This window comes from Typopeltis vanoorti, chromosome 2 (genome assembly GCF_054136105.1).
Source record: "Typopeltis vanoorti isolate ZY-2024b chromosome 2, IOZ_Tvanoo_1.0, whole genome shotgun sequence".
In the NCBI taxonomy this organism is placed as follows: domain Eukaryota; kingdom Metazoa; phylum Arthropoda; class Arachnida; order Uropygi; family Thelyphonidae; genus Typopeltis; species Typopeltis vanoorti.
In genome coordinates, this window is record NC_143550.1 from 146,798,113 (window position 1) to 146,814,520 (window position 16,408).

General features: G+C 36.6%; 1 protein-coding gene across 1 annotated transcript in view; it reads left to right on the forward strand.

The window, feature by feature from the left end:
• The window catches only part of ncm (pre-mRNA-splicing factor nucampholin), a 306,231-nt gene that overhangs the window by 45,651 nt on the left and 244,172 nt on the right, over nt 1–16,408 (forward strand). The window contains exon 3 of the mRNA XM_090408753.1: nt 6,934–7,853. Coding sequence (XP_090264879.1) covers nt 6,934–7,853 — 920 coding nt within the window. The remainder of the gene's footprint in view (nt 1–6,933; nt 7,854–16,408) is intronic.

Genomic DNA, 16,408 nt, shown 5'->3' on the forward strand with positions numbered 1-16,408 from the left:
TATATATATATATATACACACACACATTTTTTTTATTATTATTATTAAAAAAAAGCAGCAGTATGAAAATCAGAAAAATACATGTTGACATTGGTTATATGCATGTCTGTTGTCAGATATGAAACCACTCTTCTGTGGTGGGGTAAAAGACCCATCTCAAATGAGAATGCCTGCATGTCACATATGCTGTTTGTTTCAACAAAATATTTCACATAATTGTCGCGCGCGCGCGCGTGTGTGTGTGTGGTGATCACATTGCACAGAAAGTTACATTATCTGGAAGCATCTTAATTATTTATTTAGCATATGGCTCACACATGAAAAGTTACATTACATTAATCCTTAATATATATGGACATAGTAATAGACATATGTATTAGTAATATAGTAATAGACAATTAATCATATTACAGCAAAATGTGTCCAACATGCATACAGTGGAAACCTGTCAGACATCATCCATGCTACACCAAGTGCAGTCGACTGTATAATCAACCCAGACATTCAGTTGTGGCCTATTCTTGATTCTTGAGTGTCTCTTTTAATACAGTCATAAAAGAGACACTCAAGAATCAAGAATAGGCCACAACTGAATGTCTGGGTTGATTATACAGTCGACTGCACTTGGTGTAGCATGGATGAAGTCTGACAGGTTTCCACTGTATGCATGTTGGACACATTTTGCTGTAATATGATTAATTGTCTGGCAGGGTGATCCACAGTCTCACCTGGGTGAGGCAATCATACCCCATTTGTAAAGACTTTCTGCACATCTGCCATGGTTGGTGCGGATTCGGTTAAGGGCAGACAAAGTTTTCCGAGGTAGGTCAAAACCCAAAGGTATCTGTGTTTGATCCACAATTCAATGAATATCTCTGTTGAAGTGTTACACCAGGACTCTTTTTATTTCTCCTTCATGTTGAAACTTGACTCTGCAAGATTTTTTGCTGTAAAGATTGGAGGTGCCTTGAGTTTAGCCCGTTTATTTCTCATCATCATCAAATTCCTGACATGTACCCTCAAGGGGTGTACATGATATGATAGTACTACATGAAAAAAAATTACATCATTACTAACGTCCTATCTACAATTTTCCTCCAAATCAGTTTGTTACTTGTCAAGACTCCAACATTATCAGATCTTATATTTCTGTCGTCTAAGACACTTTGTACCGTATCAATCCACCTATATCTTGGTCTTCCTCTGGGTCATTTTCCTGCCAACCTGGCAGAGAACACTTGTTTTGCTAATCTTTCCTCGCCAATTCTGTTTAAGTGACCATACCATCTGAGATTAGTTCTGCTAACGCATTCCTGGATGCTGACAATGTCAAGTTCTTTCCTAATATCCTCGTTTTTAATGTGATATTGCCATTGATGCCATCTGTTCACACCTCTAATCTTTCTCAGGACTCTCATATCTGCAGTCTCTAGTCTTTGGTCAAGTGTTTTACTTCTGACCAAGCTCTCAGATCCATAAGTTAAAACAGGTTTGAACATTGTCTTGTATACAGCTAACTTAGTGTTCCAACTAATTTCTCTCTTATTCCATATGAATTTATTCAATTGACTTCCTACCATACCAGCTTTGTTGATTTTGTTGTCTATTTCCATATTTAATTTACCATCTTCAGTAAAAATCGTGCCTAAGTAGCTGAAATGTTTTACTTGTTCCACAGGTTTCTCCGTTCACAACACAGTTGACATTTTCAACAATTGTACTATTTTCATTGTCTTTGTCTTTTTAATGCTGACCTTCATACCACTTCTATTACAGCAGTTATTCAATTTAGTTAGGTGATCTTGCAAACTTGTAGCGGATTTATTTAGAAGTATAACATCGTCCACATAAAGCAATGAGCTGACATTAACATCTCCAATTCTGATATCATGTTTAATACCACTTTCCTTCATAATTTGATCCATATACATAATGAATGACAGAGGGGATAATGTACATGCTTGTCTCACACCAGATTTAACATTAAAACATCTTTCTGTTCTTCCTTCAATTCTAACAGCTGACTTACAACTCAAATAAAGATCAAGTATTGCTTGATATAATGCCCCATTGACACCATATAACTGTAGCGTGTTGAATAGCTTCTCTCTGGGCACCTTGTCCTATGCCTTTTCCAGATCAACAAAACTTAAATACAGATCTTTGTTATATTCCCATGCTTTCTCGACTATTTGTCGTAAAGTGAAGATCTGATCCTGACAACCTCTATTTGGCCTGAATTCAGCTTGTTCTTCACCAAGCTTTTCTTCCACAATTCTTCTCAACCGTTTCTGAAGTATACTTGCATAGATCTTACCAGGAACACTCAGTAGGGAAATATCTCTGTAATTCTCACATTCAGTTTTATTTCCCTTTTTATATATGGGTACTATTAGAGCTCTACTCCAATCATTGGGAATTCGTCCCTCTGTCCAGGCTTTCTGAACTATGCAGTGCAGCAACTGTAAGACTTTTATACCTCCATACTTCAGCATTTCTGTTCGAATATGATCTACTTCTGTGCCTTTCTACATTTCAAGCCTTTGATGGCTTTTTCTACTTCAAGTGTGGATATGTATTCCTGACCGTATGCCTGTTGATTGTTTTTTACCACTGTGCTGTCATCACTGCTTGTTTGACTTTGCACTTTTTCGAAGTAATTACTTCAAGAATATCTTTTTCTCCCATTTTCATGTCACCTTTATCATCTCTAACTCCTTTTACAGCACTCTTTCCTCCATTTGTAAGCTTCTTCAACAACTCCAGAATATCTTACCATCTTGATATTTATTTTCTAAATGCTCTTACCAAAGTCCTCCCATGACTTTTGTTTAGCTAGTTTTACACAGTGTTTCACTCTCTTACATTTGTCTCTGTATTCTCTAAGAGCAAAAGTTGCTTATTTGCCAGGAACGTTTGATATGCTTTCTTCTTTTCCTTCACTGCCTCTTTCACTTCCTGTGTCCACCATGGAGTTTTGATTTTTCTATCCTTGCAGACTACCTCGCCACATGCCTCTGTGGCTGAATGAATCAGGGTTTTCTTCAAGGCTTGCCACTGAATCTGGAAGGTTTGGTTCCTGTTCTGAAACTCTTTCAGTTTTTCTTCTATCATGTTTGTGTATTTTAGTCTACATTTCACATCTGAGAGCTGCTCAACTTTTATTCGCTTTAAAACTTTCTTACATGTTATTCTTTTCGATATGAAATTCAATTTTATCCTGCTCAAGACTAAATAGTGATCACTTCCAATTTCAAATCCTCTATACACACTGGTGTCCTGCACCTGGGAGAAAACATCACTATCAACAATAACATAGTCAACGAGACTTTTCTTATTCCTTGCCTCTTCTCTCCATGTGAATTTGTGCACATTTTTATGTTGGAACATGGTGTTAGTAATAACCAGTCCATGTCCTGAGCAAATCCAACAGATATTTGCCATTAATATTAGCTTTGCTTTTTTCTCCAAATTTTCCCAAAATATTTTTGTGTCTGACAATCACTTCCTACTCTGCTATTTAGATCCCCAACAAGAACCAACTTTTCCATTTTCATTGTGTCAGTTGCTTTTTCTAAAGCCTGAAAATATTCCTCCACTTCTACCTTAGTAGAACCTTCTGTGGGACCATAGGCACAAATAAGTTTCATTGTCCCGTTCCCCATTCTCATATTTGCCCACATTACTCTACTTTGAGACTGAGTGCCATTCAAGAAGATTAGCCTCGTATGTTGTGTTGAATACTATGGCTACTCCTTCTTTTCCTAGATTGTCATTTCCTGAATATAACATTTTGTATTTATTGCTCAGAAAGGTCTCGCCAGTTTTTGTCTTTTTTGTTTCAGTCACCCCTATTATGTCGATCTGGTACTTATCTAATTCCTCAGCTAGATCCATTTCTTTACCATTCTGGCTGCTTATGTTGATAGTAGCGATCTTTAACTCTGGTGATGTTGAGTTGGGGTGTGCTTTCAGATTTGTTCCAGCAGCTGACTTTTCGCTGTTCACCCTGGTTGCCTGGCGAAAACAACGGGGGCCTTGTTTAACCAGGCGACCACCGGCATGAATTTTTGTCATGTTGTACCAACATTCTATATTTTGGTTTAAGCCAATAAGAATACAATTTATTCGGCTAAATCCCAAATTGCCAGCCCATCCTCGTTCGTTCAGTATCCAGGTAGATACCCAACAGGGTGCACCACGAGAAGGTGAGGATTGGACATTAGGTCAGAATCCCTGGTCGGTTCTCCGCATTCCTTTAAAGGCTATGTGGAGGTCTCCTCTAAGTTAAACAGCTTGACCCTTAAAGGCTATGTGGAGGTCTCCTCTCATTTATACATCTTTGACCGTTAAGCATCCCTGTTTATTTCTACGGGTGGGATATCTTCATGGGTTGGAAGATTTTGGATTTCCATGATTTTGCTGTATTCATGTAGAAGAAAGTTGGATATGCGGATGTGTGGAAGCAGGATGTTGCTTAGCACTGGGAGCCAGTAGTTTGGGGTTAATAGTGGTATTAAGCTGGGCATCAACCAAATACTCATGGGTGCTGTTCAGCCGTACGGGTGAACAATATTCAGCTGTAGAGTAAACTAAGCCAAGAGCAGTGCAGCAAAGCGTTGTTGCTGAGGCACCTCAAGTTGTTGCAGTATATTGTTTCTAGCTTGGATACTGTGTTAATGAGATGTGGTTTAAAAGATAGTGTTCTATCCAGAGTGATGTCCAGATATTTTGGGAATTTGTTGTAACATAGAAGTTTGTGGTTGATGTAGACCATGAGTTCTTTGTTAGCCTGGTTATTGTTCAGTCTAAAATAAGAAACCTGAAACCGTTCACTTCATAACACTGAACCAGCATCCATCCTCCTTTGTTCATAATGCTAGTCTGTTTAAATCTTCATGAAGTAGAATAGGATCTCTCCTTTCAAGTTTTCTCTATCTTCAAGTGACCTCTCCTTTCAATACTCGTACCTCTACTCTCCCTTCTTGAGGAAGAGTAGGGATAGAAGAGGAGTTATTTAAAGAACTTTCCAATTCAATGAAATTAAAGATTTCTGTTAAACAATAAAAAATTAGGATAATAATGATTTGCAAAATGGTGTTTAAAATGATCAAAACATAATTTCAGATTAATAGATTGCAGAACAGTGAATACAGCTTGCTCTTACTATAGTGAAAACATGGAGACCATTTAACTTGAGATGATATGACTTTGTTAGTTTGATTAAGGAGGCATAAATTGATGCTTATTAATTAAATCAAAAGAATGTAGACAGGAAAAATTGTTCATCTGTACAGATTTTGTGGCTGGTTTAATTTACAAGACCAAAGGAACATAGTAAGATATTATTTATCTGCTAATATTTCACAGGTTTTATACCTAGCTTCTTTTGAGCACAGATAGATTGCCCGAGACTAACAATCAGTTATTAGGGGGAAACAATTTAAAATGCAATTTAAATTAGAACTAGAAAAAACTAGTTTTAATTTGGTGTCCTCTACTTATTGGATAAAAATGTTTACATCTTAAACTTGAATTGGTCTTAAATTTAATGACTGCTTCCCAGATATCTAGTAAATGAATACATACTAGTTGAGATTCGGAGAGTATTGCATTGCTGCTGACTCCAAAAACATTCCTTTAACTATTAATAACTTCTTTATTCTACTTTGATATTTCTTCTATCTGATTTTCCATGAAGGGTATTTAAAGCAAGGTCTGCCAGTTCTGACTTGCCATAAATGGTAGTGAATGTATTTCTTATGATTTCTGAGACATATGTCAATATATCTTCCTGTCTGTCCATAGCAAACCAGTTCACATGTATTTGGAGTCATACAAGTCATCTCAATATGAGTTATCTACAGCTATGTCGAATTGTTGTTGTGAACTTATTCAATGATCTTAACAGAAGAAGCTGTTAACTCTGTCAGATGAGGCAATAAGTTTGCTGTTATACCTAGGCAAGTACCAAAATTGGTAATGACATACATGGATGTAACCTCTATAATGACTGTAATCCATAATTCAAAATAGATAAAATAACTAAATTCTCTCCCAATCCCCCCACTCACCTAATACACAAAGACCACAGCAGAAATGTCACTGTCTCATATAGAGAACTTAATGAATATAAGTTCCACACTATATTCAAACCATACCATATATCAAACTAATAATCACCTAAGGATAAGCTTCATTATTTATCACATTGAGGAGTGTCTCTTGTAAATGGGAACTGGCGTGGTATGGAGAGAGAGAGAGAGAGGACGATCTGTTGCATCCACTTCAAAGGACGTTACCATTATGGCAAGTTGGACTGGCAGATCATGCTTTAGATACATCTTTATACAGGATTAGGTGGAAGATAATCAAAGTGAGAAAACAAATTTTATTCCAACTTGTAGCAACATAGAAGTTGTTACTAATTAAAGCAATGATTTGTTTTGGACTCAGCAGCAGTGAAACATTCCCCAAACTTCAACCAGCATGGCTGTATTAATTTAGCAAAAATTTGGACGACAGTAATTTTAAGACCAACTCCAACCTTAAAACTTGTGAACTTCTTTTATCCAACAGTAGAGGACATCAAATTAGGACTTTAGCTCTTTTCATTTGTAAATTGATTGTTCTCACCTGCTAACTGATTGTTAGTGCTTGTGTGGTGTGACAAACTATTTTTGCTCAGAAAATGCTGGGTATAAAACTATTCCCAATGAAATATGAGCAGCTAAATAAATATCTTGTTTGTCTTGTCTACAAAACTACAGATTAAGAGAATAATTTAAAACTATGCATTTAAAATAATGCAGAAAAAATAAGATTTATGCATATAAAATAAATCCAAAATTATATTATTTGCAAAACTATGACATTTTGTAAAATTGTGATGTGTTTCATAACCAGTGTTATATTATTTTATTGTCATTACAGCATAAAAAGAGACATAGGAGTCCAAGAAATTTAGTAAAAGATAAATGCATTATTGAAGAACACAGTGAATACAGAACAAAGAAAAGTATTTCTGAAAATTCTGATGATATTTATAGGAGAAAAGAATATAGAAGAAAACATTTTAGAAATGAGCCTATTACTAAATCACCACCACCCGTTAGCCTTGTTGATGACTATAATAGTGACTCATATTCATCTTGTGATGACCTGATTCTTCATGCTGAAGGTGATGGATTAATTGACTCTACACCACCTCATTATCAAAATCATTTTCCTGAGAGGCAAAGAGATGATTACTTAAATAAAAAGAGGAACCATATAAAGGAAAAATCAAAACACAGGGAGAGGTATTCTCGTGAATATAGAGACATATCTAAAGAAAGAGAGTCACCCGGGAAGAGCAGAGGTTACTGTCGAGGTAGAAAATATGAAAATAATTATATTTCTAGAACTGAAAAAAGAAGTGCTAGATATAGTTACAGTGATGGTGATGAGAATGACAGAGAACAAGAATACAGATTCAGAAGAGAGTGGGATTTAGAAAACAATTCCAGAATGAAAAGAACTAACACTGGATCAAGAGATAGTGATATGTATACTAAAGAAAGAGAGTGGAATTACAGGTATTCTAAAAACAATGAAACGTCCAGTAATTCCAACTTGTATGATTCAGTACTGGAAAAAGGTGAAAGGCACTCAGGGCAGGATGATGATAGTCATAATCGAATATATAAACAAGGCAAAAATTTAAGTGATACAGTGCATTCAGCAGACTCAGTTATGAATAAAAAAAAGAGTGAAGCCACTGGAAACGATTTGCTTACTACAAGAACAGGAGGTGCTTATATTCCCCCAGCCAAGTTAAAAATGATGCAAGCCCAGATTACTGATAAAACAAGGTATGTGTATTCTAAGGATAAAATTAAAGTTTCTTTTCATATGTGTTCACGCATATATTAACATACGAGGGTGGTCTGAAAAGTTCTCGCCTAACAATGAAAAAAGGAATTTATAATTTCAAAATTATTTTTATTTTTTAACATAATCTCCCTTAAGACTAATACATTTATTCCAGTGATGCTCCAGCACTATTATCCCATCCCTGTAATGGTTCTCAGTAAGATCTGCAAAATACCTCCTCTACAGCTGCAATCACCACTTGATTCAAAGAAACATGCTGACCATCGAGGAAGAGTTTTAGTTTTGGAAAGAGATAGAAGTCATAGGGAACCAAATCTGGGAAATAGGTGCAGATCCCTTAATTTTCCCATTGGCAAAACACCTTTTTGGGCAGGTGCATTGTCCTGATGAAAGATGATTTTTTCCTTCTGCAAACCAGGTCTTTTCTCACGAATTTTTTCATCTATCTGGTTAAAAGATCTAAATAATATTCCCTGGTTATTATTTTACCCTTTTCAAGATAATTAATAAACAAAATGCTTTAGCTTTGCAAAACGTCGATGTCATGACTTTTCCTGCTGATGGAACCGACTTTGTCTTCTGTGGCGCTGAACAACCGGCTTCTGTCCACTGTTTTGACTGCTGTTTGGATTCTGGTGTGTAATGGTGAATCCAAGTCTCATCCATAGTAATAAATCGCCGCACAAAATCAGTTTTATTCTTGTTAAAACACTCCAAGCACTGTTCAGAGATGTTCATGCTTTTGATCTGCTGTAAGCAAGTGTGGCACCCATCTAGCACAAAGCTTTTTCATTTGCAATTCTTCATGCAAAATATATCCTACAAGTTCTTTTGAAATGCCTATAGTCTCAGCAATTTCATGCACTTTGACTTGCCAGTCATCCAATACAATATCGTGCACTTGATGAATTATTTCGTCATCTTACACTTTTTGGATGTCCTTCACGTGCATCATCTTCAAGGCTGGTATGGCCATATTTAAACTTGGCAGCTCATTTCTTAATTGTCGAAAATGAAGAAGAGTGCCTATAAACTTTTCTGAACTTCAAATGAATTTCTTTTGGCATTAAACCTTCTTTTGCAAAGAATTTCATAACTACACAATACTCAATTTTATCCATTTTAAGGGATATGGACAACACTTTCCCTTCAAACTGTATTGAACAAACTATTTGATAGAACAACGTACAATTTCACAAGGATGCTTATGACAGTGTACCAACTTAGAAAAAAAAAAACTTTGCCCGATAGTGATGCTATGGTCGAGGCTGAAAACTTTTCAGACCACCCTCGTACATGTTCACACTTTGCTTTTCTTAACTTAGAATATTGATATATAATATGAAAATAATGTATTTTTAATTCTATGTGACAAGATGAATGGAAGAATAATTCAGACAAAATTGTTTTCAGAAAAATTAGTAAAACAGGCTCAAAAAACAAACTACTAGTAACTCGTCATTCAAACATGAATTTAAACTTAATAAATCTCTAATAATAAAAATATATAATCATGGATGATATTAGCAGCAGTGAAAATGTATCATCCAATATGATATATTTTTACTGTTAGAGGTTTGCAAGGTTTGAATTCATCTTTGATTTGAGTTGGCATAGCAAAGATAAAATCATTTATTTGGCTTGGTCTTATATATTCATTCTTATAGTTTTGAGTGGGGTGCTTAAGGGTCAAAACTGTATAACTGAGAGGAGACATCTACATAGCCTTTAAACGAATGCGGAGAACCGACCAGGGCTTCTGACCTAATGTCCAATCTCATGGTGCACCCTGTTAGGTATCTACCTGGATACTGAACGAACGAGAATGGGCCAGCAATTTGGGATTTAGCTGACCATATTGTATTCTTATTGGCTTAAACCAAAATATAGAATGTTGGTACAACATGACAAAATTTCATGCCGGCTGGCGCGTCGCCCAGTTATACAAGGTTACCGTTGTTTTTTTGCCAGGGAACCAGGGCAAACAGCAAAAAGTCAACTACTGAAACAAATCTGAAAACACACCCCAACTTAACATCACCAGAGTTAAAGATCGGTACTATCAACATTAGAAGCCTGAATAGCAAAGAAATGGAGCCACCTGAGGAATTAGATAAGTACCAGATCGACATAATAGGGGTGACTGAAACAAAAAAGACAAAAACTGGCGAGATCTTTCTGAGCAATAAATACAAAATGTTATATTCAGACAATGACAGTCAAGGAAAAGAAGGAGTAGCCATAGTATTCAACACTAAATACGAGACTAATCTTGAATGGCAGGCAGTCTCAAGTAGAGTGAGACTTATTTGTGCCTGTGCTCCCACAGAAGGTTCTACTAAGGTAGAAGTGGAGGAATTTTTTGAGGCTTCAGAGAAAGCAACTGACACAATGAAAAAGGAAAAGTAGGTCCTTGTTGTGGATCTAAATAGCAGAGTTGGAAATGATTGTCAGACATACAAAAATAGTTTGGGAAAATTTGGAGAAGAGAGCAAAGCTAATAATAATGGCAAATACCTGTTGGATTTCTGCTCAGGACATAGACTGGTTATAAGGAGCACCATGTTCCAACATTAAAATGTGCACAAATTCACATGCAGAGAAGAGGCAAGGAATAAGAAAAGGAAAAGCCTCATTGACTGTGTTATTGTCGATAGTGATGTTTTCTCCCTATTGCTGGACACCAGAGTGTACAGAGGATTTGAAATTGGAAGTGAGCACTATTTAGACTTGAGCAGGATAAAATTGAATTTCATTTTGAAGAGAAGAACGTGTAAGAAAGTTGTAAAGCGAATAAAAGTTGAGCAGCTCTTTGATGGGAACTATGGACTACACAAAGATTATCGAAGGAAAAAATGAGTTTGAGAACAGGAACCAAACCTTGGAGATTCATTGGCAAGCCTTGAAGAAAACCCTGATTGATTCATCCAGAGAGGCATGTGGTTAGATTGTCTGTAAGGATAGAAAATTCAGAACTCCATGGTGGACACAGGAAGTTAAAGAGGCAGTGAAGGAAAAGAAAGAAGCATATCAAAAGTTCCTGGCAAATAAGTGAGCTTGTGCTCTTAGGGAATACAGAGACAAATATAATAAAGTTAAACACTGTGTAAAACTAGCTAAACAAAAGCCATGGGAGGTCTTTGGCGAGAAGATAGAAATTAAATATCAAGAAGGTGGCAAGATATTCTGCAGGTTTTTGAAGAAGTTCAGAAATGGAGGAAAGAGTGTTGTAAAAGGAGTTAGAGTGATAAAGTTGACAGGAAAACTGAAGAAAAAGATATCCCTGAAGTATGGAGTAATTACTTCGAAAAATTGCTAAATGGAACAAACAGTAGTAGCACAGTAGTAAAAAAACACTGACCAGGCATGCAGTCAGGAATACATACCCATACTTGAAGTAGAAAAGGCCATCAAAGGCCTGAAATGTGCAAAGGCAGCAGGAGTAGATGATATTCGACCAGAAATGCTGAAGTATGAAGGTATAATTACAGTGGCTGCACTGCTTAATTCAGAAGGCCTGGACAGAGGGACAAATTCCCAATGATTGGAGTAGAGCTCTCATAGTGCCCATATATAAAAAGGAAAATAAAACTGAATGTGAGAATTACAGAGGTATTTCTCTACTGAGTGTTCCTGGTAAGATTTATGCAAGTATACTTGAGAAACAGTTGAGAAGAATTGTGGAAGGAAAGCTTGGTGAAGAACAAGCTGAATTCAGGCCAAATAGATGCTGTCAGGATCAGATCTTCACTTTATGACAAGTAGTTGAGAAATCATGGGAATATAACAAAGATCTGTATTTATGTTTTGTCAATCTGGAAAAGGCATATGACAAGGTGCCAAGGGAGAAGCTATTCAATACGCTACAGTTATATGGTATCAATGGGGCATTGTATCAAGCAATACTTAGTCTTTATTCGAGTTGTAAGTCAGCAGCTAGAATTGAAGAAGTACAGGAAGATGGTTTAATGTTAAATCTGGTGTCAGACAAGGATGTACATTATCCCCTTTGTTATTCATTATCTATATGGATCACATTATGAAGAAAAGTGGTATTTGAAAGTGATATCAAAATTGGAGATGTTAATGTCAGCTCTTTGCTTTATGCAGATGATATTATACTTCTAAATAAATCCACTACTAGTCTGCAAGATTCCCTGTCTGAATTGAATAGCTGATGCTGATGTTATCTGCATCCAGGAAACCAACTTTGACAAACCAAACAGACTAAACATTAAAAACTATGAAATCATAAGACAAGATAGGCCTATAGACCAAAATGGAGGAGGGCTTCTGACACTAATCCGAAACGTCATATAAAGTTGTTGAGTTAGACATAGTATCAGAAGGAACTGAAATACAAGGAATCCAAATACTGGAATCAAGTAAAACGCCATTAAACATATTCAATTGTTATCATCCTCCTGATAAACCTGTACCAAATCTTTCCAACCTATCCCCATCTCATTGAAGAAAACTTCATTATCTTAGGAGAATGAATAGCAAACACCTGTTATGGGGTTCTGAGGAATTAACACCCAAGAGGAGAAAACCTGAGTTATTTCTTAGATGAAACAGGACTAATAACTCTCAACAGTGGAGAACCTACTTATCTGTCTCATTCTTATGGTACAAAAGATGCTCTAGATATCACTGCAATGTCTCCTGATCTTCATGACAAAGCTATTTGTTTTGTTTTGGAACCAGTAGGAAGCGACTATACTCCAATATTAATCAATCTGAACCAAAAATAATTAGACCCACCCCAAAAAAAAAATATCATTGGAACTTTAATAAATTTAGTTTAATCCTTTATCCAAGTGTGCAAACAAAGTTTGCATCTGAAAGTATCTTCAGGACTGGGGTAAAGTGGTACAACACCAGGCAACTCCTTGCAAAGGTGGAGCAAGCTACTAACACTCCTATCTCAGTATCTCCCATAATACCAACCACATCTCCTTGCGGATATGTATAATGTTATGCATTAAAGGAAGGGCCACTACCTAGACTAGTTTCGACCTTTATTGAGGTTTCTTTAGTGGGAGCCAGGCCCAAGTGGAGATACCAGGCAGAAGCATTAGCAAGGTCATTTCTTCTTATAGGAGCTGCCAAACAGTGTGCCACCTTTTTATTAAATTACTCTGGATTTAGAGAAAGATGTTGAAAGTTTATTTTTCACTTGGTCAGACTATAATAAATCTAGTTTAATTCTTTATCCAAGTGTGTGCAAACAAAGTTTGCACCTGAAAGTATCTTCAGGACTGGGGTTAAGTGGTACAACACCAGGCAGCTCCTTGCAAAGGTGGAGCAAGCTACCAGCACTCCTATCTCAGTATCTCCCAAAATCTCCACTGGTATCTTCACTTGGGCCTGGCTCCCACTGAAGAGACTTCAATAAAGGTCGAAACTAGTCTGGGTAGTGGCCCTTCCATTAATGCATAACATTATACATATCTGCAAAGAGATGTGGTTTGCATTATGGGAGATACTGAGATAGGAGTGTTGGTTGCTTGCTCCACCTTTGCAAGGAGTTGCCTGGTGTTGTACCACTTTACCCCAGTCCTGAAGATACTTTCAGGTGCAAACTTTGTTTGCACACACTTGGATAAAGGATTAAACTAGATTTATTATAGTCTGACCAAGTGAAAAATAAACTTTCAACATCATTGGAACTTCCAGAAGGCAAATTGTTAGAAATACAAGGATGAAGTAAGTAAAATGCTGAAAGATCATACATACCACGATGACTTAGACAAAGACTATATAACTTGGAAGAATACTATCCTAAATGCTGCGGTGTTGTACCACAGCAAAGAAAAGTATCCCAAAGGGCTACAGGAGAAAAGTTATTTCAAACTACACAAAGGTTCACCAAGAACTTGCCAGTAAAATAACTAAACAAAATGAATTATTTAATATCTTAAAAATTGAAAGCTTTCCAGAAACCAGGATTGAGTACATTCCTGTAATATATTTAGATTTCGCAAAGGCTTTTGATAGATTACTGCATAATAAGTTGATAGTCAAACTAGAGCAGATGGGGTTGGATATTGGATAAGTGTATATTGGATCGGAGACTGGCTGTCTGATAGTTATCAGTAAGTTGTGTATGGGAGAGCAATATCCCGGAAGAGGAGAGTCACTAGTGGTGTAACTCAGGAGCCTGTTTTAGGTCCATTACTGTTTAACTTGTATGTTAATGATATTGGCAAAGATTTGGGTGGAGATATTCAGTTGTTTGCAGATGATGCAAAGTTGTGATGAACTATGAAGAGTAAAGAAGATGTTTCAGCCTTACAAGAAGACATGAATAAATTAAGTGAATGGGCACTGAAATGGAGATGTGAGTTCAATGTTGCAAAATATAAGGTTTTAAAATTTGAGAACAAAGATGGGATATAGAATTTATGCTTGGTGGGGATATATATATAGTTGGAAGTTGGAGGAAATAAGAGATCTTGGGGGTGATAGTGGATAAGGATCTGAAATTTAGGGGCACATTGCCAAAATTGTGAAGACAATGCAAAGACTTCTGGGAATAATGCAGAGGACACTGACTTGTAGAAGTAGGGAGATTCTTGTTCCATTGTATAAGGCTTTGATTAGGCCACACATGGATTACTGTGCCCAGATTTAGTCACCTGGTTTTCAAAAGAATGAAGAGTTGTTGGAAAGGTTCCAGAGGTGACTAAGGTAATTTCTGATCTCTGGAATGTCGAATATGAGGAAAGATTGAAAAGAGATGCAATTTACAGAGTCTAGTGGATAGGATGAAGGGGGGGGGGGAGATATGATAGAGACCTAAAGTTAGTAAGGTGTTGCTATGGAATCAATGTTGGAGAGGTTCTACAGAAAGCAGGGGAGAACCAGAGGTCATTCCTGGAAACTGCATAAAGAGGGTGTGAGCAGGGAAGTGAGAAGCAGGTTTTTTGCATGCAGAGTTGTGAATGATTGGAATGCCTGCTGAGAGTGTGTTGTCTGCAGAGAATAGTGTGTTTAAGGTACGGTATGGTGAGCTGTGTGTATGATAAAAGGACCTTCTAGATGAGTCTTTGATTCTGTGGGAGTCTTGTGGTAATAATAAATTGTGAGGACAACACAAAGACTTCTGGGAATGATGCAGAGGACACTGTCTTGTAGAAGTAGGGAGATTCTTGTTCCATTGTATAAGGCTTTGATTAGTACTGTGCAGAGATTTGATCACCTGGTTTTCAAAAGGACGAAGAGATGTTGGAAAGGGTCCAGAGGCGACTGACAAAGGTAGTTTCTGATCTCTGGAATGTCGAATATGAGGAAAGATTGAGAAGATGCAATTTACAGAGTCTAGTGGATAGGATGAAAAGGGGAGATATGATAGAGACCTAAAAGTTAGTAAGGGGTTGTTATAGGATCAGTGTTGGAGAGGTTCTACAGAAAACAGTGGGAGATCTGGGGAGAACCAGAAGTCATCCCTGGAAGTTGTATAAGGAGTGAGTGAGAAGCAGGTTTTTGCATGCAGAGTTGTGAACGATTGGAATGCCTTGCATGTGAGTGTGGTGTCTGCAGAGAATTTGATGTGTTTAAGGCCAGGTATGATGAGCTGCATGTATGATAAAAGGACCTCCTAAATGACTCCATAGGGTCTTGGGGTAATAATAATAATAACTTCCTATCAACAATTTTCCTCCAAATCAGTCTGTTATCTGTCAAGACTTCAACATTATTAGATCTTATATTTCTGCCATCTAAGGCACTTTTTACTGTATCATCCACCTATATCTTTGGCTTCTTCTGGGTTTTTTTTCCTACCAACCTGGCAGAGAACACTTGTTTTGCTAATCTTTCCTCTCCCATTCTGTTTAATTGACCATACCACCTGAGATTAGCTCTTCTAACACATTACTGAATGCTAACAATGGCAAGTTCTTTCCTAATATCCTAATTTTTTAATATGATACTGCCATTGATGTGACCGTTCACTCCCCTAATGTTTCTCAGACATCATGTCTGTGTGTAATTATTATTAATTTCCGTAATTCGCTGTTCCCGTTATTTAAAAAAAACCCTGTCAGCTGTGCCATTGTTTATTTTATCATTTATTTTCTCTCTGTAAAGAGATTCTTACACCGAGTGTTTATTAATTACACAAGAGTTCAATTCCGATTGGTGCAATGACTTTTAATTATTTCTTTTAGAATCTGAAAATTGACTCAACCAAATAAAAAATTATATACATTTAATGAAACTAAAAAACAATATGTACACTTTAAATAAAATTATTGTACATAACTACAAAATTAACTGGATCCAAGGCCTTCTAAAATAAATCTACACTTCAGAGATTTTCTTATCCAAAAATATTAAAATCATTCATTCTCTGAGTCATTCTGTTATTGGCTTGACATATACTTAATCACGTCTACTAGACGAAATACCTTGTTTTCACAACAAAGAAAGTTGTTCATCAGAGTCAGTTTCTTTGTTTAGACCCTTTCTGAAAATATAAAAATTTTCTTCTTTTCCATGGGATCCTTTTTTATCTCCCTTAGGTAGC